The sequence below is a fragment of the Acipenser ruthenus genome, chromosome 5 (assembly GCF_902713425.1).
Source record: "Acipenser ruthenus chromosome 5, fAciRut3.2 maternal haplotype, whole genome shotgun sequence".
Lineage (NCBI taxonomy): Eukaryota > Metazoa > Chordata > Actinopteri > Acipenseriformes > Acipenseridae > Acipenser > Acipenser ruthenus.
Genome location: NC_081193.1, coordinates 3,398,369 through 3,419,169, shown reverse-complemented (window position 1 = coordinate 3,419,169; position 20,801 = coordinate 3,398,369). Strand labels below are relative to the sequence as shown.

The 20,801-nt window shown below is 42.0% G+C and overlaps 1 protein-coding gene across 10 annotated transcripts in view; it reads right to left on the bottom strand.

The window, feature by feature from the left end:
- Positions 1–3,826: 3,826 nt before the first annotated feature.
- The window catches only part of senp6a (SUMO specific peptidase 6a), a 50,556-nt gene continuing 33,581 nt past the window's right edge, over positions 3,827–20,801 (bottom strand). For 8 of the 10 annotated variants that reach the window (XM_059023526.1, XM_059023522.1, XM_059023521.1 and 5 more), the window contains 11 exons: positions 14,379–14,578; positions 13,990–14,117; positions 13,713–13,829; positions 13,292–13,414; positions 12,645–12,737; positions 11,881–12,281; positions 10,143–10,234; positions 7,701–7,792; positions 5,462–5,530; positions 5,105–5,255; positions 3,827–4,455 (listed from right to left, as the gene is read on the bottom strand). In XM_059023526.1, coding sequence (XP_058879509.1) covers positions 4,249–4,455; positions 5,105–5,255; positions 5,462–5,530; positions 7,701–7,792; positions 10,143–10,234; positions 11,881–12,281; positions 12,645–12,737; positions 13,292–13,414; positions 13,713–13,829; positions 13,990–14,117; positions 14,379–14,578 — 1,673 coding nt within the window. In that variant the 3' untranslated portion in view covers positions 3,827–4,248. Of the gene's footprint in view, positions 4,456–5,104; positions 5,256–5,461; positions 5,531–7,700; positions 7,793–9,509; positions 9,695–10,142; positions 10,235–11,880; positions 12,282–12,644; positions 12,738–13,291; positions 13,415–13,712; positions 13,830–13,989; positions 14,118–14,378; positions 14,579–20,801 lie in introns of those variants that run through there. The other 2 variants (XM_059023523.1, XM_059023530.1) reach the window with 2 other exon arrangements.

Genomic DNA, 20,801 nt, shown 5'->3' with positions numbered 1-20,801 from the left:
CACGTGCCTTTATAAAGGACGATAGATGCCATTGAAATAGGATGTTATGTCAATAGTTGCTGTGTTTGGGATTGTTAATGAGACTAATAATAGCAAGACCGTGGGCATCAAGTGTTTGGATATGGGTTTCATTGTGATAGTTTCTTAAAGACTTTAAATAAAATGTCCCAACAATGATAAAGCTGACTTCCCCTCCCCCAAGCTCGCTGACATTGAATTGTTTTGTTAATATTGATGTTATGCCTATACCTTTGCACCAATACTTTATTTTCACAATATATACTGTATGCGTGGTTAGGCTCCATTTGAAAATGTTATGCAGGTGTGATAGTGACGTACTTCTGCTTGAGCTAAAATAGTACGGAATGCCAACCTGTGAGTCCCATGAGACAAGATTCTACATCTTAATAGTTGCCCTGTTTATGTGCACAGTTGAATCGGATTGAAGCTACTGTGGTAAAGTGTTGTGCGGTCAAGGCTGGTCAGCTGTAGAAATAGCAACCCAGACACACGAACAGCACATTTAGTGCTCCTGCACACTTTTATTAATTACAGATCCAAATAAACAAAACACTTGAACAAATCAAAAGGCCACACCAAACCCTGCAAACGCTCTTCAAAATAAACAAAATAGCACACCAAAGCTAAGCTAAGCATTGCTTTGTTTTGTTTTGTTTCTGCTACACAATCCTCTGCAAACTACACCAAACATGCACCTGTTGTTTCTTTTTATAGGGTGTGGCCAGTGGCAATTGACAAATCAATAATTCAATTACCACCTGGCCACATTCCAAACTTTTCAATACAACAATTAATCAGTTCAACCCTGGAGCTGGAATCGGGTCCAAAATCATGACCTGGGAACAGAGTATCTTTAACCTAGTGCAGTACCAGATATGAAAACACATGTGTGCTTCTTTCAAAGCTGCGTGTTTGAATGGATGTGCATGGCGGAGGGATCTTATGGAATGTTTTTGTTACTTTAAAGTGGAAATTACGGTGTACAACTACAGAGTTCACTGCAGAATTTAGGTTAGTCCTCTGGTCTGCTGTACTATTTATGAACTTAATTGCACAGTAATTAGCCCAGGGCTACATTGTGCATCAATTGTTTTCCACATTTGGAAAATGTTTTTAAAATTACAATGAGTGGATATAAATACACTGCATGTCACATAAGGTTCGAATGGACCACAAAGGCATTGTAAGACAGAGGAGACATGCACTGTGGTGCAGTGATCCCGCACAGACTATTTAAATATTTACATACAATTGTTTTAAGGTTGCTTTCAAGTACTGTGGAGGTTGAACCATGAGGGAATCTATTCTTTGTGGCAAGGGGATAGTAGGAGTGGGCAGATGAGTTATAAGGCGTACCATTGCCAGATCATGTAACACATTCTGTAAGAATGCTGGTGTTCAGAATAATCTTAACATACCTGTTCTTCAATAATGGGAGAACTGCTATTAGAAGGCCTAAGGACTCAACAAAAAGCTTTGTCAGTGGGGAAGCTCCTGAGCCCACACAATAATATACAATGCTGGGCTGCTGTTTTCTTCTTCCCCGTGTCTAAAATGAACCTATGATGAAGCTGTGCAATCAAATGTGCAGGGCTGGCATAAAGATTTAAAGTGTGACTTGTCTAGCCAACATACAGTAGAGTGCATGACTGTGATACTGGCACAGAACAAGCCAGAGGGGACGCCATGATGCTATAAATCATCACTACACTCAGTGATATGAACGGGCGTAGTTAATTAACCATGCAACTCATACAGTATGTCGCTTGATAACATCATACACGTTTTCAGATGAAACCTAACCATGCTTGCAGTATTTAGGGTGGAAAATAAAGGATTTTGTTTCTACCTGTAGTGTGGGGAACTTTTATTTACCTGGCTGGCATAAAAATATGTATGCTAGTAGGGAATCGCATGTGATTAGTCTTATGGGAAATAAAGTCCCTTCTTTGGTGTTGGTTAATTGTGTCGTTTTCCTGTCCTGAAAGGTTGCGCACTGTAGAGGGCTTCTTTCTGGAGCTGTTGTGCCGTTGTGGATTATTCAAGGGTGGAGACATGTTGAAATGGGTACAGATAAAGAAGAACTAATATTCCTGATGGAATTCTCGGAGACCTGAAGAAACATCTTGCCAGAAATCATACTATGTAGGATATACTCTTGGTATATGTAGATGTCCCAAGAATTTCCACTGTGTTAATGTCAAGCTAAACCCATTCCTGAAAGTATGCATGCCTAGACTTGCTAAGCTGATAATACAATGATTTTATTTAGCAGGGCTCTTAACTCAAAGGCCATGGAAGTCTGCCAGCCTACAGTAAGTCAACATAAAGGTGCATACAGTAAACAAAATAATTTCTGATATTATTATTGTTCCGTTTATCAGATAAGATTTTGCTTTACCCTCACTGCAATGCAATGCACCAGATGTCAAAGTACTTACAAATGTATGTGCAATTTTCTTTTGTGTTCTCCTTCAATAATACTTGTATGGACACTACCATAAAACAAAATTATAATGCCACTAGCAGCGCTATTATTGTTTCAAAAGCATGCCTCTACAGCACCACACCAGAACAACCAGAAGCTGTTCCAGTCTGTCTGAAGCGGTCAGGTCTGCGTAATGATCATTATCCTTGCTATCTGCAACACATTTGTCCTCATGTTCTCTTGCATTCTAGAAAAAGATTTGTTAATACAGTAAAAGACTCATAGGGTCAACTGCAATGAACGAAAAGGTGCATACTACCTGGGGATGATCCTGTGGTTAGCACGGAGGATGGTAAACTAGTACACAAGTGAATATCAATTGCAAAGAACTAAGCAGCTCAAGATAGTCCCCAGCTGTGTATTAAAAATGTACCCAATTGCAACAAACCTCAAGTAACTGCTGTTGCCCTCTAGAGCAGTGGTTCCCAGCTCTGGTCACGGGGACCCGTGTCTGCTGGTCCTCATTCCAATTGAACTCTCAATTACTCAACTAGACCCTTACTTAAACTGATAATTTGCATAATTTGAACTTTTCCCTTGTTTTCAGCTCTTAAACAGTTGCAGATTTCAGGTTAGCTATAACATTTTATAAGTATCTTGAACTCTGCAACTGTTTAAGACCTGAAAACAATTACAAAGGTCTATTTAAGCAAATTATCAGGTCAATTAAGGGTCTAGTTAAGTAATTGAGTGTTCAGTTGGAATAAAAACCAGCAGACACAGCAGGGGGTCCCCAGGACCATGGTTGGGAACTACTGCTTTAAAACGAATGCATTTGTTTTGTGTGTGAATTAAATAACAAGGACTAATAAAAGTTTGGTTTATCTTCAAATGCAGCTTCATTAATTTTGGTGGTGGTTTAGGAAAATTAGATTTATACATGTGAATTTTGTTTAAGAAATGGGAAAATATTTGTATGCATACTTTACATGAATAGGTTAGATAAACTCCTGCAATAGCCCTATTCACAGATTTAACTCATTCATTGTATAAAGTCTACTTAAAATGTATACAATTAAGTTGCTGACTATTAGATTGTTTTTAATGTAATGGTTCAATTGTTCTGTTTGTGTGTGTGAGAAGTGCTTTGGGATCCTTGTGATGAAAGGGGCTATAGAAATGTGAATTGTATTGTATTGTATTGCACTGTTACCGACTACTCTTAAAGAAGCCAACACCAGCTTCATGAATTTGAAACTATTTTATTCACAAAGAAACATTGAAATTAATTATTTATGTAACTTATAATTTAATTAATGTTATCATCTCCAAAATGGAAGATGCAACCATCATAAAACCAAAAAAAGGAACAAATGATATGGTCCATAAACCTTTTTATTTGATCATTGAAGTACTTTACCATTTCACTGCTATTAGAACAGAAAATACTTAACTAAATTGAATCTAACAAGTGAAAAACGAATTACAAATGCTGCACGACTGGAAACAAACATATGTACATACTTTATTTAACAACATTTCATAAGTTTTTGGAGGGAATTTGACAAAACTATTAAAAAAAATAATAATTATAATCCAGCAGCGTACAGTCAAGGGTGCTCCCATGCAGCTTCCAGGAGGACTCTGCTGCTGTGATTAAAGATGAGAAGAGTTCCACACGCTTGGGCAGCACTAGAACATGTACTCCCATGCAGCTTCCAGGAGGACTCTGCTGCTGTGATTAAAGATGAGAAGAGTTCCACATGCTTGGGCAGCACCAGCACGTGTACAAGCAGGTTTCAGTCAGAGCAGCTAGCACTGGTGTTCTCTGGAACTAGTTCTGATAATGCTTCTGTTCCAGGATCTGTCTGCCCCATCCTGTCTGTTTGCTGCTGTTCATGTAGTTTCAGAATTAGCTCTTTGATCTCTTCTCGTTTTTTCTTCATTCGGTGCTCAGGAAACCAATCAGTCAGGTTCATCGGTAGATCAAAACTCGGGATTGAATTCTGGATGAAAAAAATAACAAACAGTCAAATTCACATTGAAAGGGTTCAATATTAGTCGATCTAATCTGTTGCACAAAGATAAATGTTGTTTTAATATACATGTTCTAAACTAATATACTGTATAGAGTAGGGTTTAAATTACAGTTTCACATGTATTTATTAAACCTTTATGGTTATAAAAGTACTAAAATAAGAACTCACCTCAAAGAAACTCTCCACATACTGCAGGATATAAACACCACAGTCACTGAAGTTAAGAACTCACCTCAAAGAAACTCTCCACATACTGCAGGATATAAACACCACAGTCACTGAAGTTAAGAACTCACCTCAAAGAAACTCTCCACATACTGCAAGATATAAACACCACAGTCACTGAAGTTAAGAACTCACCTCAAAGAAACTCTCCACATACTGCAGGATATAAACACCACAGTCACTGAAGTTAAGAACTCACCTCAAAGAAACTCTCCACATACTGCAGGATATAAACACCACAGTCACTGAAGTTAAGAACTCACCTCAAAGAAACTCTCCACATACTGCAGGATATAAACACCACAGTCACTGAAGTTAAGAACTCACCTCAAAGAAACTCTCCACATACTGCAGGATATAAACACCACAGTCACTGAAGTTAAGAACTCACCTCAAAGAAACTCTCCACATACTGCAGGATATAAACACCACAGTCACTGAAGTTGTCTTGCTGTGGGACTCGAGGACTGGAACCCCTCATTAACTCTTTAGGAAAACTTCTTTTACTTCCCTTTCGTGCTTCCCATTCAACTTCCAAATACCTACAAAAAAAAACACACATGAATATTCAGTAATTCTAAAAGAGAAGTAACAAAGAAAAGGTTGATTTTACGATATCTTGTGTTCTACAGAAATTAAATTACTCAAAATCTACTCATTTTGTGTGTATGCAGCCCCACATTAGTCCAGTAATCAGGAGAAGCATAGATTTGCCAGCAGTGGTATAAATTAGAATAAAAGCACTTACTCTCGTAATGTCTTCACCACATTTGATCTGGTAGGGCCTCTTAACGAATCCATAATCAGAATACAAGGTCTGAAAAACAGGAGAGACAGGATTGTACTGCTGCTGCTAAAGACATGCAGAGCTTTCTCATTTTTAATGGATTTCTCACCATGACACGACATAAAAAGTTGTCTTAAAAACCTTAAAACAGGTATAGTTTCTTGATCATTTTCATATTTCTAATTAACAATGTATTGTATTATTATTTTATTTTGACACTGAACAAAGTGTGGTTATGAAACAGTTGAGAGTAAAGAACAGAATAAGGTTGCACATGTTGCTCTGAGAACCCAAAACAAATTTGGGTTTAAACCAATGCCACCAAGTGCCAATATGGCTCTCTCCTGGTAGGACCTTTAAAATTATATGAAAACTTCTGATCACTTTTCAGGTTTAATTAATTTTTACAGTAAGTGAAATTTTTACAATGTGTGAGGACGACTAAGTTTTTTGAACAAATTATTTCTTTATTTTAAAACAATGGGCTCTTGGAGGCATAAGGGGAATGGTATATTAGATCAATTGTTTTATAAATACGATGTAAAATGGATCAAGGAAAGATATCTATCATTGAGGTTAAAACACTAAAAAAGTAAATTTTTACTGGACAGTGGTGGACACCCTCTGTGTTCTGTATCATTTATATAGCCAGGCGCTATAACAAATCTCAAAATGTTATGACCAAAAAGTTACATGAGCCTGATATGGCATAACACTGAAATGGTTTACAAGATATTATCAGATTTACAAAAAACTATAATCTCCCCCTCATGGGAGATGCTTAACTAACATCGTCACTGATCACTATGTAACACAATTTTTGTTCCTGGGTAGTAAGTGTTATTTCCTAATTGCTTATGCCTCAAAAGTATAGAAAATGGCTATTATTCCCCACAAACTTTGCTTTTGTGACCAGGACAGTGATATTTTGAAATTTACCTATTTCCAATGAGAAAACGGGCGAATTTGTGTCTTTTCGTTCACATAAAGTCAGAAAAAAACAACATATAAATCCAAATTAACATGTATTTATACTAAAGTAATACAAAAATGACTACAAAAGATTTAGAAGTGAGTAGTTTTTCAAGATTTACGATTATACTGTAAATCAATTTCACGAATCAGCCCCCAAATGTAGTGTCCCATCATGTTCTCGTTATACTGTCCTTCACTGACAGCTCATCCAGGAGCCTCAAAGCCGTGCTGCTCCATAATGGTAACAAGTACCCGTCTCTTCCCCTGGCTCACTCGGTGCACCTCAAAGAGGATTACAACAGCATCAAGACCTTGCTGGACGCCTTGAAGTATGATGAGTACGGCTGGGACCCCCGGAAGGTGCTGATGCCACCACTGCACATCAAATTGGGCCTTATGAAACAATTTGTCAGAGCTCCAGATAAGGAGTCGGCAGCCTTCAAGTACCTTCAAGACTTCTTCCCTAAGCTGTCTGAGGCAAAGGTCAAAGCAGGTGTCTTCGTCGGACCACAGATAAAGAAGATCCTGGAGTGCAATGAATTCCCCAAGAAGCTCACTAATAAGGAGAAAGCGGCTTGGAACAGCTTTGTCGCAGTGGTTCGGGGCTTCCTGGGCAATCACAAGGCCGAAAACTATGTGGAGCTGGTTGAGACTCTGGTGAAGAACTATGGCACAATGGGCTGTAGGATGTCCCTCAAAGTCCATATCCTTGATGCTCATCTTGATAAATTCAAGGAGAAGATGGGAGCGTACTCGGAGGAGCAAGGGGAGCGCTTCCACCAGGATATACTGGACTTTGAACGCCGCTACCAAGGACAGAATAACGAGAACATGATGGGAGACTACATTTGGGGGCTGATTTGTGAAAGTGATTTACAGTATAATCGTAAATCTCGAAAAACTACTCACTTCTAAATCTTTTGTAGTCATTTTTGTATTACTTTAGTATAAATACATTTTAATTTCGATTCATATGTTGTTTTTTTTCTGACTTTATGTGAACGAAAAGACACAAATACGCCCGTTTTCTCATTGGAAATAGGTAAATTTCAAAATATCACTGTCCTGGTCACAAAAGCAAAGTTTGTGGGGAATAATAGCCATTTTCTATACTTTTGAGGCATAAGCAATTAGGAAATAACACTTACTACCCAGGAACCAAAAAAAAAAAAAAAATTGTTGCACGGTGTAGTTGATTAAGAACAATGCTGATTTCCATACTCACTGCTTACAAATGGTGGGTCTCAGATGCCAGTGTCTACTTTCTGCAGAAGTCATTGGGTCATCAGCAAAAGCACCATCGTCACTACCTTCCTCCTGTAAATCAACATGATCATGCTTGCTCACTCTGCATCGTCACTACCTTCACCCTGTAAATCAACATGATCATGCTTGCTCACTCTGCATCGTCACTACCTTCATCCTGTAAATCAACATGACCATGCTTGCTCACTCTGCATCGTCACTACCTTCACCCTGTAAATCAACATGATCATGCTTGCTCACTCTGCATCGTCACTACCTTCACCCTGTAAATCAACATGATCATGCTTGCTCACTCTGCATCGTCACTACCTTCATCCTGTAAATCAACATGACCATGCTTGCTCACTCTGCATCGTCACTACCTTCACCCTGTAAATCAACATGATCATGCTTGCTCACTCTGCATCGTCACTACCTTCACCCTGTAAATCAACATGATCATGCTTGCTCACTCTGCATCGTCACTACCTTCATCCTGTAAATCAACATGACCATGCTTGCTCACTCTGCATCGTCACTACCTTCACCCTGTAAATCAACATGATCATGCTTGCTCACTCAGCATCGTCACTACCTTCACCCTGTAAATCAACATGATCATGCTTGCTCACTCTGCATCGTCACTACCTTCACCCTGTAAATCAACATGATCATGCTTGCTCACTCTGCATCGTCACTACCTTCACCCTGTAAATCAACATGACCATGCTTGCTCACTCTGCATCGTCACTACCTTCACCCTGTAAATCAACATGATCATGCTTGCTCACTCTGCATCGTCACTACCTTCACCCTGTAAATCAACATGATCATGCTTGCTCACTCTGCATCGTCACTACCTTCATCCTGTAAATCAACATGACCATGCTTGCTCACTCTGCATCGTCACTACCTTCACCCTGTAAATCAACATGATCATGCTTGCTCACTCTGCATCGTCACTACCTTCACCCTGTAAATCAACATGATCATGCTTGCTCACTCTGCATCGTCACTACCTTCATCCTGTAAATCAACATGACCATGCTTGCTCACTCTGCATCGTCACTACCTTCACCCTGTAAATCAACATGACCATGCTTGCTCACTCTGCATCGTCACTACCTTCACCCTGTAAATCAACATGATCATGCTTGCTCACTCTGCATCGTCACTACCTTCACCCTGTAAATCAACATGATCATGCTTGCTCACTCTGCATCGTCACTACCTTCACCCTGTAAATCAACATGATCATGCTTGCTCACTCTGCATCGTCACTACCTTCATCCTGTAAATCAACATGACCATGCTTGCTCACTCTGCATCGTCACTACCTTCATCCTGTAAATCAACATGACCATGCTTGCTCACTCTGCATCGTCACTACCTTCACCCTGTAAATCAACATGATCATGCTTGCTCACTCTGCATCGTCACTACCTTCACCCTGTAAATCAACATGATCATGCTTGCTCACTCTGCATCGTCACTACCTTCACCCTGTAAATCAACATGATCATGCTTGCTCACTCTGCATCGTCACTACCTTCACCCTGTAAATCAACATGATCATGCTTGCTCACTCAGCATCGTCACTACCTTCACCCTGTAAAACATGATCATGCTTGCTCACTCTGCATCGTCACTACCTTCACCCTGTAAATCAACATGATCATGCTTGCTCACTCTGCATCGTCACTACCTTCACCCTGTAAATCAACATGATCATGCTTGCTCACTCAGCATCGTCACTACCTTCACCCTGTAAAACATGATCATGCTTGCTCACTCTGCATCGTCACTACCTTCACCCTGTAAATCAACATGATCATGCTTGCTCACTCTGCATCGTCACTACCTTCACCCTGTAAATCAACATGATCATGCTTGCTCACTCTGCATCGTCACTACCTTCACCCTGTAAATCAACATGATCATGCTTGCTCACTCAGCATCGTCACTACCTTCACCCTGTAAAACATGATCATGCTTGCTCACTCTGCATTCTTCCTGGTCTTGAGAAATCATGTGATATCATACAGTTTGTGCTTCTGTACAATACCGGTGGAGTCAACATAGTTGGAAGGTAACTATCACATGATTTCTCAAGAGCAGGAATAACAAACAAATGGCAAAGCACAGGCCTGCAATTAACGTGGCAATCATGTCTGAGTAAGAGAAAATATATAATATTTTCAAGCATCATAACTCAGAACTATCAGGAATCATTGCAAACATCACAGAACAGTCAGGAAGGCAAACAAAACATATTTAAATGCCATTAGTCTTAATTGTTGGTCCTGAAATCTGCTATTTTAAAAGGCAGGTCTGATAAAACATAGATTAACACAAATAAAATATTTAAATATTATATTCAAAATATATTTCTTGCAACAATGGCATCAGGAACTTTATTTACCTGGCTGGAGTCTTGATCATCAGAAAAAGTGAACGTGTCATCATCTCTGTTCATTGCAGGAGTGTAACTAACCTTGATTCTTTGTAAGCCATCTTAAAAAAAACAACACATCATACAAAGTCACGCTGGAGAAGATGATCACGTTAATATAAAGACATGCCTATACTAACTCATTGCTAAGCCTTACACACCTTCACTTTTAGAGTTACATTTGAAAGGAATGACTGACTGATCTGTTTGCACTGTGCCTCCTCCGGGACAACATTGTAAATGTGATGTTGCATCTCTACAGTCTTAGCCCGGTTAACAAACTCAATAAATCAATACATGTATTTGTGTAATGCCGTTTTGGTCAAATTTTGCGTCAGTTACAGTTAATATAAGTTTTAAAACAGGAAGTACATTTGCAAAGTTGACAGCAACATGACCAAAATCTCTTTCAAACAATCCATCAACAGTCTAAAACAGTCCAAAGCACCTTTGACCATTGTTCCATAGTCCAATTTCTGTGTTCTTGGGCATATTTTAGCCTTCTAGTCTTGTTCCCCTTTGTTAACAGAGGTATTCTTACTGCAACACATCCTTTAAGTCCTGATTTCAAGAGCGACCTTCGTACTGTTGATTTGATGGACAACGACACCTGTGCCTTCTGCCAGTTCTGTTGTCAATTCAACGCTTGTCTTCTTTCTATTACTTAAAGATATTATCTTCAAGTATTGCTCATCCATGTTAGACAGCTTTTTGGGTCTTCCAGTCCTGAGTTTGTCAATTACAGATGATGTTTCTCTGTACCTGTTGATTATGCTTTGGATACTACACCTTGAAAATCGAGTGATGCAAGCTATTTCACAAAATGTTTTTCCTTCTTTATGCAAGTCAAGGATTTTTTTTTTTTTTTTTTTAGCAGACGCCTTTATCCAAGGCGTCTTAAAGAGACTAGGGTGTGTGAACTATGCTTCAGCTAGAGTCACTTACAATTACGTCTCACCCGAAAGACGGAGCACGAGGAGGTTAAGTGACTTGCTCAGGGTCACACAATGAGTCAGTGGCTGAGGTGGGATTTGAACCGGGGACCTCCTAGTTACAAACCCTTTTCTTTAACCACTGGACCACAAAGCCTCCTGTAACCTAATCGACTACGATGCCTTTTTTTTTTATTTAGTAAAAAGTAAATCGAAATATTACTTTGACGTTCTCAATATAATTCTCAAAAACGCTCTACAATTAGTCATATTGTGCAGAATTAAGCTATTGTTACACCGCTTAGGGTCTAGCATATTTATGTCCCACCTTTGCTCACTCATGGATTGGACAGCTGCAAAACCAGGGAAGATCTTTGACTCTCCCATTGGTTAAACTTGCTCGAGACCGTCAGCCGAGGCAGGGAATACTTTCAACTGTTTATGTCCCACCTCTGCTCACTTATGATTGGACTGCCGCAGAGAAAATGCAGACCTTCTATTGGTTGATTTTATTTTAAATACAAAAATAAAATTCTGCACGATTACATTGTAAAAAAACAAACAAACAAAAAAAAAACTCTTAACTGTTAATCTGAGTAGCCATAATTTTATAACTATATATTATTATTTATTTCTTAGCAGACGCCCTTATCCAGGGCGACTTACAGTCGTAAACAAAAATACATTTCAAGATATATACACACACACACACACACACACACACACACACACACACACATACCATTATATATATATAAAACACAATACGTTCTTACCTTTATAATGTAGGCAAGTTTTTGTTTTTTCAGCCAGTGCCCCGTTTACTCCTTTAGTGCTGTTCTCTGCCATTTCTGGTTCGTCGGTCACAGTCCTGTCTTCCTCCGACATATTGCCACTGCAGTTTCCCTCTTTGAAAATACCTCTATTAGAGTCACTGTCTGCACTTGTGTCTATAGCAGCTAGGACAGCAGCTTTACTGGGTGTCTTTGGAGGGTTAAACACCTGCGTGGAATGAAGTCTTCCTGCTGTATTATCCGGTTCATCTGGAGATGAAACATTGCTCTCTTCTGTTGTGGATCTGTTCATCATTATCGGTGGACACTTGTACAAAGGATTTGGTTCATGCTGAGGGCTACTTAAACCAGGATAACAAATGACAGCCAAAAACCAATGGGCTCTAAATAAAATAAAAATATCTATATATTAGTATGTACAGGTACTTCATATAACAGGGCTAATGGGACTTGCAAGTAGTGCAATACATACCCCCAGAATGAATTATATTCTCAATAATCAAGTTAAAGAATGGCTAGTACGTTTATCTAGGCATATGTAGATGGACAGACAGCCTCCATATACCACAGAATCTGATGCTCTCAATAGCTTGCGCTAAAGAATGTCTGAAACAACTGTCATCACAATTGTAAAAGTGTTTTCAGTGTTATTACAAAATGGCATGGCCCTTTTTAGAAATAAAAATCACTGTTTCACAGTTACAGTAATATTAATGCACTGTGTGCATGCCATGCTTAGAACTCACGATTCATTTATAGGGACGACAATGAAATCCTTTTGAAAAAGGTCCACATGGCGAGTCCAGGTTTTCACTCTCTTGTGTTTTCTCTGCTGTATTCTGTAATGCAATGAGACATGTTTTATCATTTGGCAAATGCCGTTTTACGGGTAACGCTTCATCAAATGGCCCACATCCCCCTCAGACAACAACCTTGTGGTCAAACTGATTTTTTTCTTCATTATAAATGCTCTGCCTAAAGGAACAGGGACTTCGCTTAAAAGGACACCTTTTTGGCACCAACAGCGATTTGTTGACAACTAATACAGTACTGTTTTGTAACCTGATAACTCATCATCATCACCTTAAATTCAAATGGTTTATTCAATCTTTTCAAAAGCAAGAGTATCTTGAGGCATTCTGATTGGTTAATTGGCTCGTTTTGTATTCTGATTTCCATGCGTGCACCTCATCGCTGCAAAATGGCATGTAAACAAACAGCAAAACGCTCCGCTGTTTTGAAAAAAGCCTGAAATCAGACACAAGTCGTCGAGCAATTTGGTGTTTCCCGTTCTGGTGAGTTGTTTTTCACAGTTGATTTTCATAGTGAGGTGTATGGGATTTGTCAAAGCCAATGGTACAAAGCAAGCGGAACAGCAACTCTTTAAACTCACGTGAGGTTAGCCGTGTCCTGAACGTTTCTTCTCTCTCTCTGATTGAGCCTCTTGTAGAAGAACGAGCTGAACACATGACTCCTCTGGGCATCTTCTTTCTTTAACTTCTCAAGGACCAGATATCTGAGGTAGCACAGGCCAATAAAACAAACAAAAACAAAACAGCTCTAGCAAACTGCAAAGGAGTCTTCTAGGTCAGTGCATCTTTAAAATACACAGTATTGTTCAAGGAGAACAGAAAAAAAGTTCACAATAATGCAATACAAATACCCATTTTGCACTCAACACATTACTAGGTGGTTATGCCCATACACTTAAATGCAAAGAACTTCTTTGTCAGCAACTGGGGGGGAACTGGGATCTGTGATGATTTGGGTCTGTAACTGTTCACATCAAACTAAAATGTTTATATAAAACTTACTTTAAATAAAAATCAATGATGACATCATTTAAAAATTCTCCTTCATTTAAACAGTGGAGATCCTCGTTTGTGACAGAAATACCGCCTTTGGCAGGGGCTGGCGGATACACTATTAATCTGGAAAATAAAACAGAAAACAATGAATATGCTGTGAAAATGGGGGAAAAAAGCTCAATCCTTGTGAATACACAGTAAAATCTGAGACACAAGTCAAATGGACAAAGAGTTTCCAATAGCGCCTTCACTACCCTAATGATCCAAAATATTAACATCTTACTTTTGAACAGGGCCTGTAAAGACAGTGTTCATATCTGCCATTTCTTCATCATCCTCAAAGAATTGGTGTGCTGAAGTTTGAAGACGTGTTGCAATGGTGCGTGGCTGCACGCTCGAGTCAGGAGCCTGCTACATGAAAAATACATTCATTAACTGTTTACATATACACACAGACACAGACACACACACACACACACAGACACAGACACACAGACACACACACACAGACACAGACACACACACACAGACACACACTACGAACACATAATTGGACAGGACATTTCCCTCTCATTTTACCTCCAATAATAAGTACTTCTGCCATTGTCTGGATTCATACAGTAGTTACAGTCATAAAAAGGTTGTGCATTAGATATTTGTTGGCTTCCTTACCTTGTCCTTTTCAGAATTTTCCACATAGCTTTTAGTAAATCGCACTAGCCTTCTGTTTGCTTCTTCAAATTTTAATTTCACCAAAAAGTCACTTATTTCATTAGCCGTGCCAACTGCTTGAAGTATTTCTTCCAATATAGCGTGCTCCTGTGCAGATAACCCATTCTCAAAAATCAAGACAATGTATTGTTCATCAGGACCTACAAAACAATGGAGATGTACATCATTTCCACCTCTACAAAACCTTTAATTTGGAGAAACTACAGACAACTCAAATCTATTCTATACATGCCACTCTGTCATATAGCATATCTGCCTAGACATTCAAGGGTTAAACAAAAAATAAACAAATAAAAAAAAAACAACTCGATTGATTCAGCAATACAGCGTTGGCTGAGGATACATTTAAAAAAATTTTTTTTTACTCTGCTGCCACCTTGTGGTAAGCAATTTTATTGTCTCATGATTACATTGAAGAGAGGATTTCTTTTTGGAGTAGTATGTCAGTAACATACATTCCCCACCACGGCCGTAAATTCAAAATCCGAGTTATCATAAGTTTGTACAGAATAGTATAGACGAAGAATGTACAAGTTTCCCTCAGAACGTTGGGTTATTATCATAACCCTGGTTCCCTGCAATACAAATGTAACCATTACCGAATGGGTATTTACCTCCTAAAGACCCGAAACCTGAATAAAATGTAATAAAGCTGCTCAGCTGAGCCTGTGACACCGTCATGGCTGCCCCTGAGGGTATAAAAAACTGCACGCACAGATCTCAGCATCATTTTTCCTTCAAGCTTGCTGCAATCATGGATGCAGCGACCTTTAAGGTTAATGGTTACATTTCTATTTCAGGGAACCACGGTTATGATAATAACCCAAAGTTTCCTTTCAAGTACGAAATGTAACCATTACCGAATGGGTCAGTATACCCAAGTCGTCGCAAGGGCAAGACTGCTGTACGACTGGAACGTTACAAGGCTAAGCCGAGGCTGCCTTGTGTGTTACCATTCGGAACCCCAGTAACAAGTAGCTAGAGCTAAATTGAGGGAGAAACTATATGCCCTTGTTGTAAGGGTCGACTGAGAAGCCGCAATTAACACTAGTTCCAAAACCAGGGCATTAAGTCTGTAGAACCTAATAGAAAGTATGGGGAGTAGCCCACACAGCAGCATTGCAAATGTCTTTGGATGCACCCTGGAACCAAGCCCATGAAGTTGCCATGCCCCTGGTGAAATGGGCAGCGAGCTTTTCTGGAGGGGCAAGTTGGCTTGCTCATAGGCAGTTGACTGCAATCCATTTGGTCAGCCTCTGCTTAGACGGGGCTTGACAATGGGCCCCATAGCAGACAATTTTTCTGACTGCCTCCAACTTTTCGTCCTGTCAACATAATACGCTACGGCCCGCACTGGACAGAGTGCATGGAGTTGCCACCCTCTGTCAGATTGGAAAGCAGGCAAAAAAGCAGGATTGGTACAGAACGTAACCTTTGTCCTGGCCTCTGCAACAATTAAACAGACTTTCGGAATACAGAATGCGTGCATCTCAATCACCCACTTTGCGGAGGTGATTGCAAGCAAGAAAGCGATAAAAGTCTGCTCAGCTGAATGCAAGGGCTCAAATGGAGGATTCATGAGTGCACCAAGCACCACGTTAAACCTCCAGCGAGGAACAATATCCTTCATAGGCGGCTGAAGTCACCGAGCTCCTTTCAAAAATTGTCCCGCCAGTAAGTGAGCTCCTGGGGAGACCGAGTTAATTTTCACATGGCAAGAGTGAAATAGCTGTCAGATAAACCTTTAAAATACAGGGGGATTTCCTCTCGTCAAACAGGTCCTGCAAAAATTGCAGTATAACTGCCATTGGACAAATGGTGGGGTTGAACCCTCCGAGACAGGCATCATATCTGAAAGACGCCCCCACTTGTACCTGTACTGGGAACCCGTGGCTGCTGCTCTGGCATTTTGCAGGATATCAATACTGGCACTCTGGCACGCACTTGCCGATTCTTCCTGAGCAACATCCGAAGAATCCGACCCTTCCTCACCAACTATGCTACCCAGCTCCTGGTCCAGGCCCTGGTACTCTCCCGCCTAGACTACTGCAACTCCCTCCTGGCTTGTCTCCCTGCGTCCGCCACCCGTCCGCTCCAGCTCATCCAGAACTCTGCTGCCCGCCTGGTGTTCTCTCTGCCTCGCTTCGCCCACGCTACTCCACTACTCCGCTCACTCCACTGGCTCCCAATCACCGCTCGCATCCAGTTCAAGACTCTTGTACTAGCCTACAGACGCCTTGACCAGACTGCACCCAGCTACCTCCAGACCCTCATCTCTCCCTACACCCCCACTCGACCTCTCCGCTCCGCCTGCACTAGAAGACTGGCTCTACCTCCGCTACGCTCCCCTGCCTCCCGAGCCCGCTCCTTCTTCACCCTTGCTCCGCAGTGGTGGAACGACCTTCCTACAGATGTCAGGACTGCCCAGTCCCTGACCACATTCCGGCGCCTCCTTAAGACTCACCTCTTCAAACAGCACCTGTAGAACTCCTCTGTTGTATCCTGGGACACTATCACCCTTCATTTAAATGTGCTTTATTTTGCTCTTATCTGCCCCCTATTTTACTGCATTTAATCCTGTACTTCAGAATATTGTAATCTGCCAAGTGTTTAACCTGTAGTATTTTGTACTTAATCATATCCTGATGTAACTATCACTATTATCTGCTGTATTATTGAATTGTGGTTTGTCACACTTGAACAAAAATTATTGTATTTCTTGCTCTTATTGTATTACTTGTATTGTAACACTTGAATGTATTTGTATTTGCTTGCGATTGTAAGTCGCCCTGGATAAGGGCGTCTGCTAAGAAATAAATAATAATAATAATAATAATAATAATAATAATAATAATAATAATAATAATAATCATCAATAACCCCAGTGGACATACCCAAAAGGCTCAAATGCATTTGTTCAGGGGCCAGACCCAGAGCTGCAGGCTGGATGGGTTGGGATCCCATAAGGTCACCCATGCCTGACTGAGCACAGCGGGAGCATGGCGAGCAGTGGGAAGGCATATAACCGTTGGCTTGGCCACTGGTGTGCCAATGCATCTATTGCCAGCAGGTCCCCACCTCTTTTTATGGAGAACCAGAAGCGACAGTGGGTTGATTCCTGGGAGGCAAAGAGATCTATCTCTGCTCTACCGAATCTCTCTCAAAATGAGGCTCACCCCCTCGAGGTGAAGCCTCCACTCTGAAACGCTGGGAGCTCCCCTTGAGAGGAGGTCCGCCGCCCAGTTTGTCACCCCAGGTAGATGTACTGCCCGCAGTGAGAGGAGGTTCTTGTCTACCCAGAGCAAAAGCTTGCGGGCCACGCGATGGAGACTGGGAGACCTGAGGCCGCCCTGGTGTTTTATGTACGCCACCACTGCTGTGTTGTCTGTACGGACAAGCACATGTCTCCCTCGAACCCTCCTGCCACAAATTCTGCAAAGACAAGTAAACTGCCTGCAGCTCCAAAACATTGAGGGTTCCTCACACCTTGCACCCCCCTGCCATTCCACATAGTGTCCCAGCACAGGCTGCACGTGTCCGTGGTGATGACCTCCCTTCTGGTGACACTGCCCAGCGCTACACCTAGGCATAGATGGGCAGACTGTTTCCACCAAGAAAGTGCCTTTAGACAGTGGCGAGACAGTCGATAGCCAGTCGCGGTTCAACGTGGGCTAAAAAAACCCTGCTGTTGAACCAGGCCTGCAGAGGGCACATGCGCAGGAGACCCAAAGGTAGGGTCTGAGAAGCTGCTGCCATCAAGCCCAGAAGTTTCTGGAATGTCACTACCGTGAGCGCTCTGTTGAGCTGAAATAGCTCCAAAAACAGGTGGATATTCTCTGCACTGCCGTCTGACAGAGTGGACAGCATGGACCTGGAGTCCAAGCACACTCTTAGATAAGCGGCTGTCTGAGAAGGCGTGAGCTGGCTCTTCGCATGATTCACCATAAGGCCCAACTGTTGAAGGTGGCCAGTGACAAGTTCCGTGTGGTCTGCCTGTGCTAGAGACTGGGCACAAATGAGCCAGTCGTCCAGATAATTGAGCACTCTGATGCCTTTGAGTCTCAGTGGGGCCAGGATAGCTTCCATGCACTTCGAAAAGGCACAGAGCACTGGAGAGAGGCTAAATGGCGCTTTTATACACATGGCCATCTCCAAATTAGAAATCACTTAAATCACATTCTGCACAAGCCTCCACTGGCGGAAATTTGGCCAGGCCCAGCTTCTCCACATTGTACACCCTATATAGGGAAAAAACGGGAAACAGCAGGAGCTGTAGCTGAGTGACCCAAGGACGACTGAATCTCAAAAAAAATAAATAAATAATCTGTGTGCACTACGGGGGTCACGGGAGAGGTGGACATCAAAGATGAATGCCCTTGTCACACCATCTGTAGGCCAGGGCACTTGCAAGACTGCAGTGACCCTCTTGATCAGTGGTAGACGCTCTGCCGACAGGGAGAGCTTAACCACAGGGGATGTGCTGTCTGACTCCATGTCCTCAGAAGGGAATGCCAGCTCCTGTTAGTCCACCTCCTCAGAGGCAGCCCCCTGGCACCCCAAGGGGACAGGCGGGGCGGTGGCGCCGAACTTTCATGCAGTAATTCTGCAAGCACCATTCATTGGTGGGAAACTGATGCTCAGAGCTTCTCCATCTGCTCAGAGCCACCTGATCGCTTGGAACGGTGACTTTTCTTTTCCTTCCTTCGGGGGGGAGGGGGGGGGGGAGAAGGAGAGACAGAGGAGGATGAGGAACTGTGAAGACGGCTACCTGCATGGGCTACTTTCCCGGGTGCGTTGTCCGCTCTCCCTTGGCACAGAGCCATGGGGTGAGGACGCAGCCACCTCTCTACCATAGGGTGATGGGGGAAGAGCGCTGAGCAGGAGGGACGCAGAGCGCTCCGTAGAGTTACGGTAGAGACATTTCTCCAGTGCACAAAACTCGGAGAAACTGTGGTTCACCACTGCCTCCATTGCCTGCTCTAGCCCCAGGCAGGAAGAGCATCTTCCGTGTTTGTCCTTAACAGGCAGAATGGCCTTGCATATGTCGCAGGGATAAAACCCAAGCATCATGCAAGTTACAATGCAGTGTACAGGTGCTGCCTCAGTTTGCTTAAAGACAGTAACAGGGCTGTTAAAGCCACGGGACTTCAGCATCGGGTTGGTACCGGTTTGGTGACTATAGCACCAGGTCAGTACGGTACCGGTTCAGTGACTGTATGGTAACCTTGGATGGTACCGGTGCAGTAACCTCGGTCCTGGGTCAGTAGTGGTTCAGTGACTGTGGTACCGGGTCAGTATGGTACCGCTGCAGTAACCTCGCTCCTAGGTCAGTAGTGGTTCAGTGACTGTGGTACCGGGTCAGTACAGTACCGGTGCAGTAACCTCGGTCCCGGTTAGGTACGGTACCGGGTCGGGAACGGAGCTGGTCAGTGACCTCTTTACCGGTACGGGTCCACCAGTTCGCAGATACCGCGGGTAGCACTGTACAGGGATGCCTATCTGTGCAAGCTAATAGCAAAACCACTCAAGTCAATACTCACACAAGACTGAGGGAAGCCTGCTTGTTAGAATGAACTAACAGCCCTTGTAATGCTGATGCAAAAGCTGTCACCAAAACTGCATCAATAGCTGTGGTAGAGATTGCAAGCAACCACCACTGAAGCAGCCTCTCTGTCCTGCACAGCGCTGTTGAACCCAGCAGCTGCTCTCACTCCACGTGTGCGACAGCACACACTGCAGACAAGCCTGCGCGCAGTCTCTGTCAAAACAAATATAAAATAACTCCAGCCAGAGTTATTGCAGCCTGGGGGGACAGCACAAAGTCAGTCGACTTATGTTGCTTGATCCCTGGGAAGGAGCGACTCAAGCCGCTGGCTTCATGTAGGGCACAAGGCCACAGCGGGACGTAACAAACAACGGGCTGTAGTGCACAAATATGCATAATTAGTAAAACTATAACAGCAATTATTTTTAATATCACATATAATTTGTGTAAAAACACAATACGAGCGAAAACCTATTGCAGAAAAAGTAACAAGTACTTATCTGAATAAGCTCTCCTGTCAGGTCAGTTCAGTCCTTTTATACCCTCGGGGGTGGCATGATGACTGCGTCACAGCTTTGTTATCTTATTCAAGCTTCGGATCTTTAGGAGGTAAATATCCATTTGGGAACCTGATATTATCAACAACTTATAAATAATATTTATACCAAATTTCATGACTACTGGACAAGCGATCTTCCAGATATATGGAGGCATTTGTGAAGTGTGACATAAGTACAGATGGACGACCGCTTCCACTACAGCCCCTGTGCAAGGGATTTCAACACTGGTGTTAATAATGGTATGCAGAACAATAATAC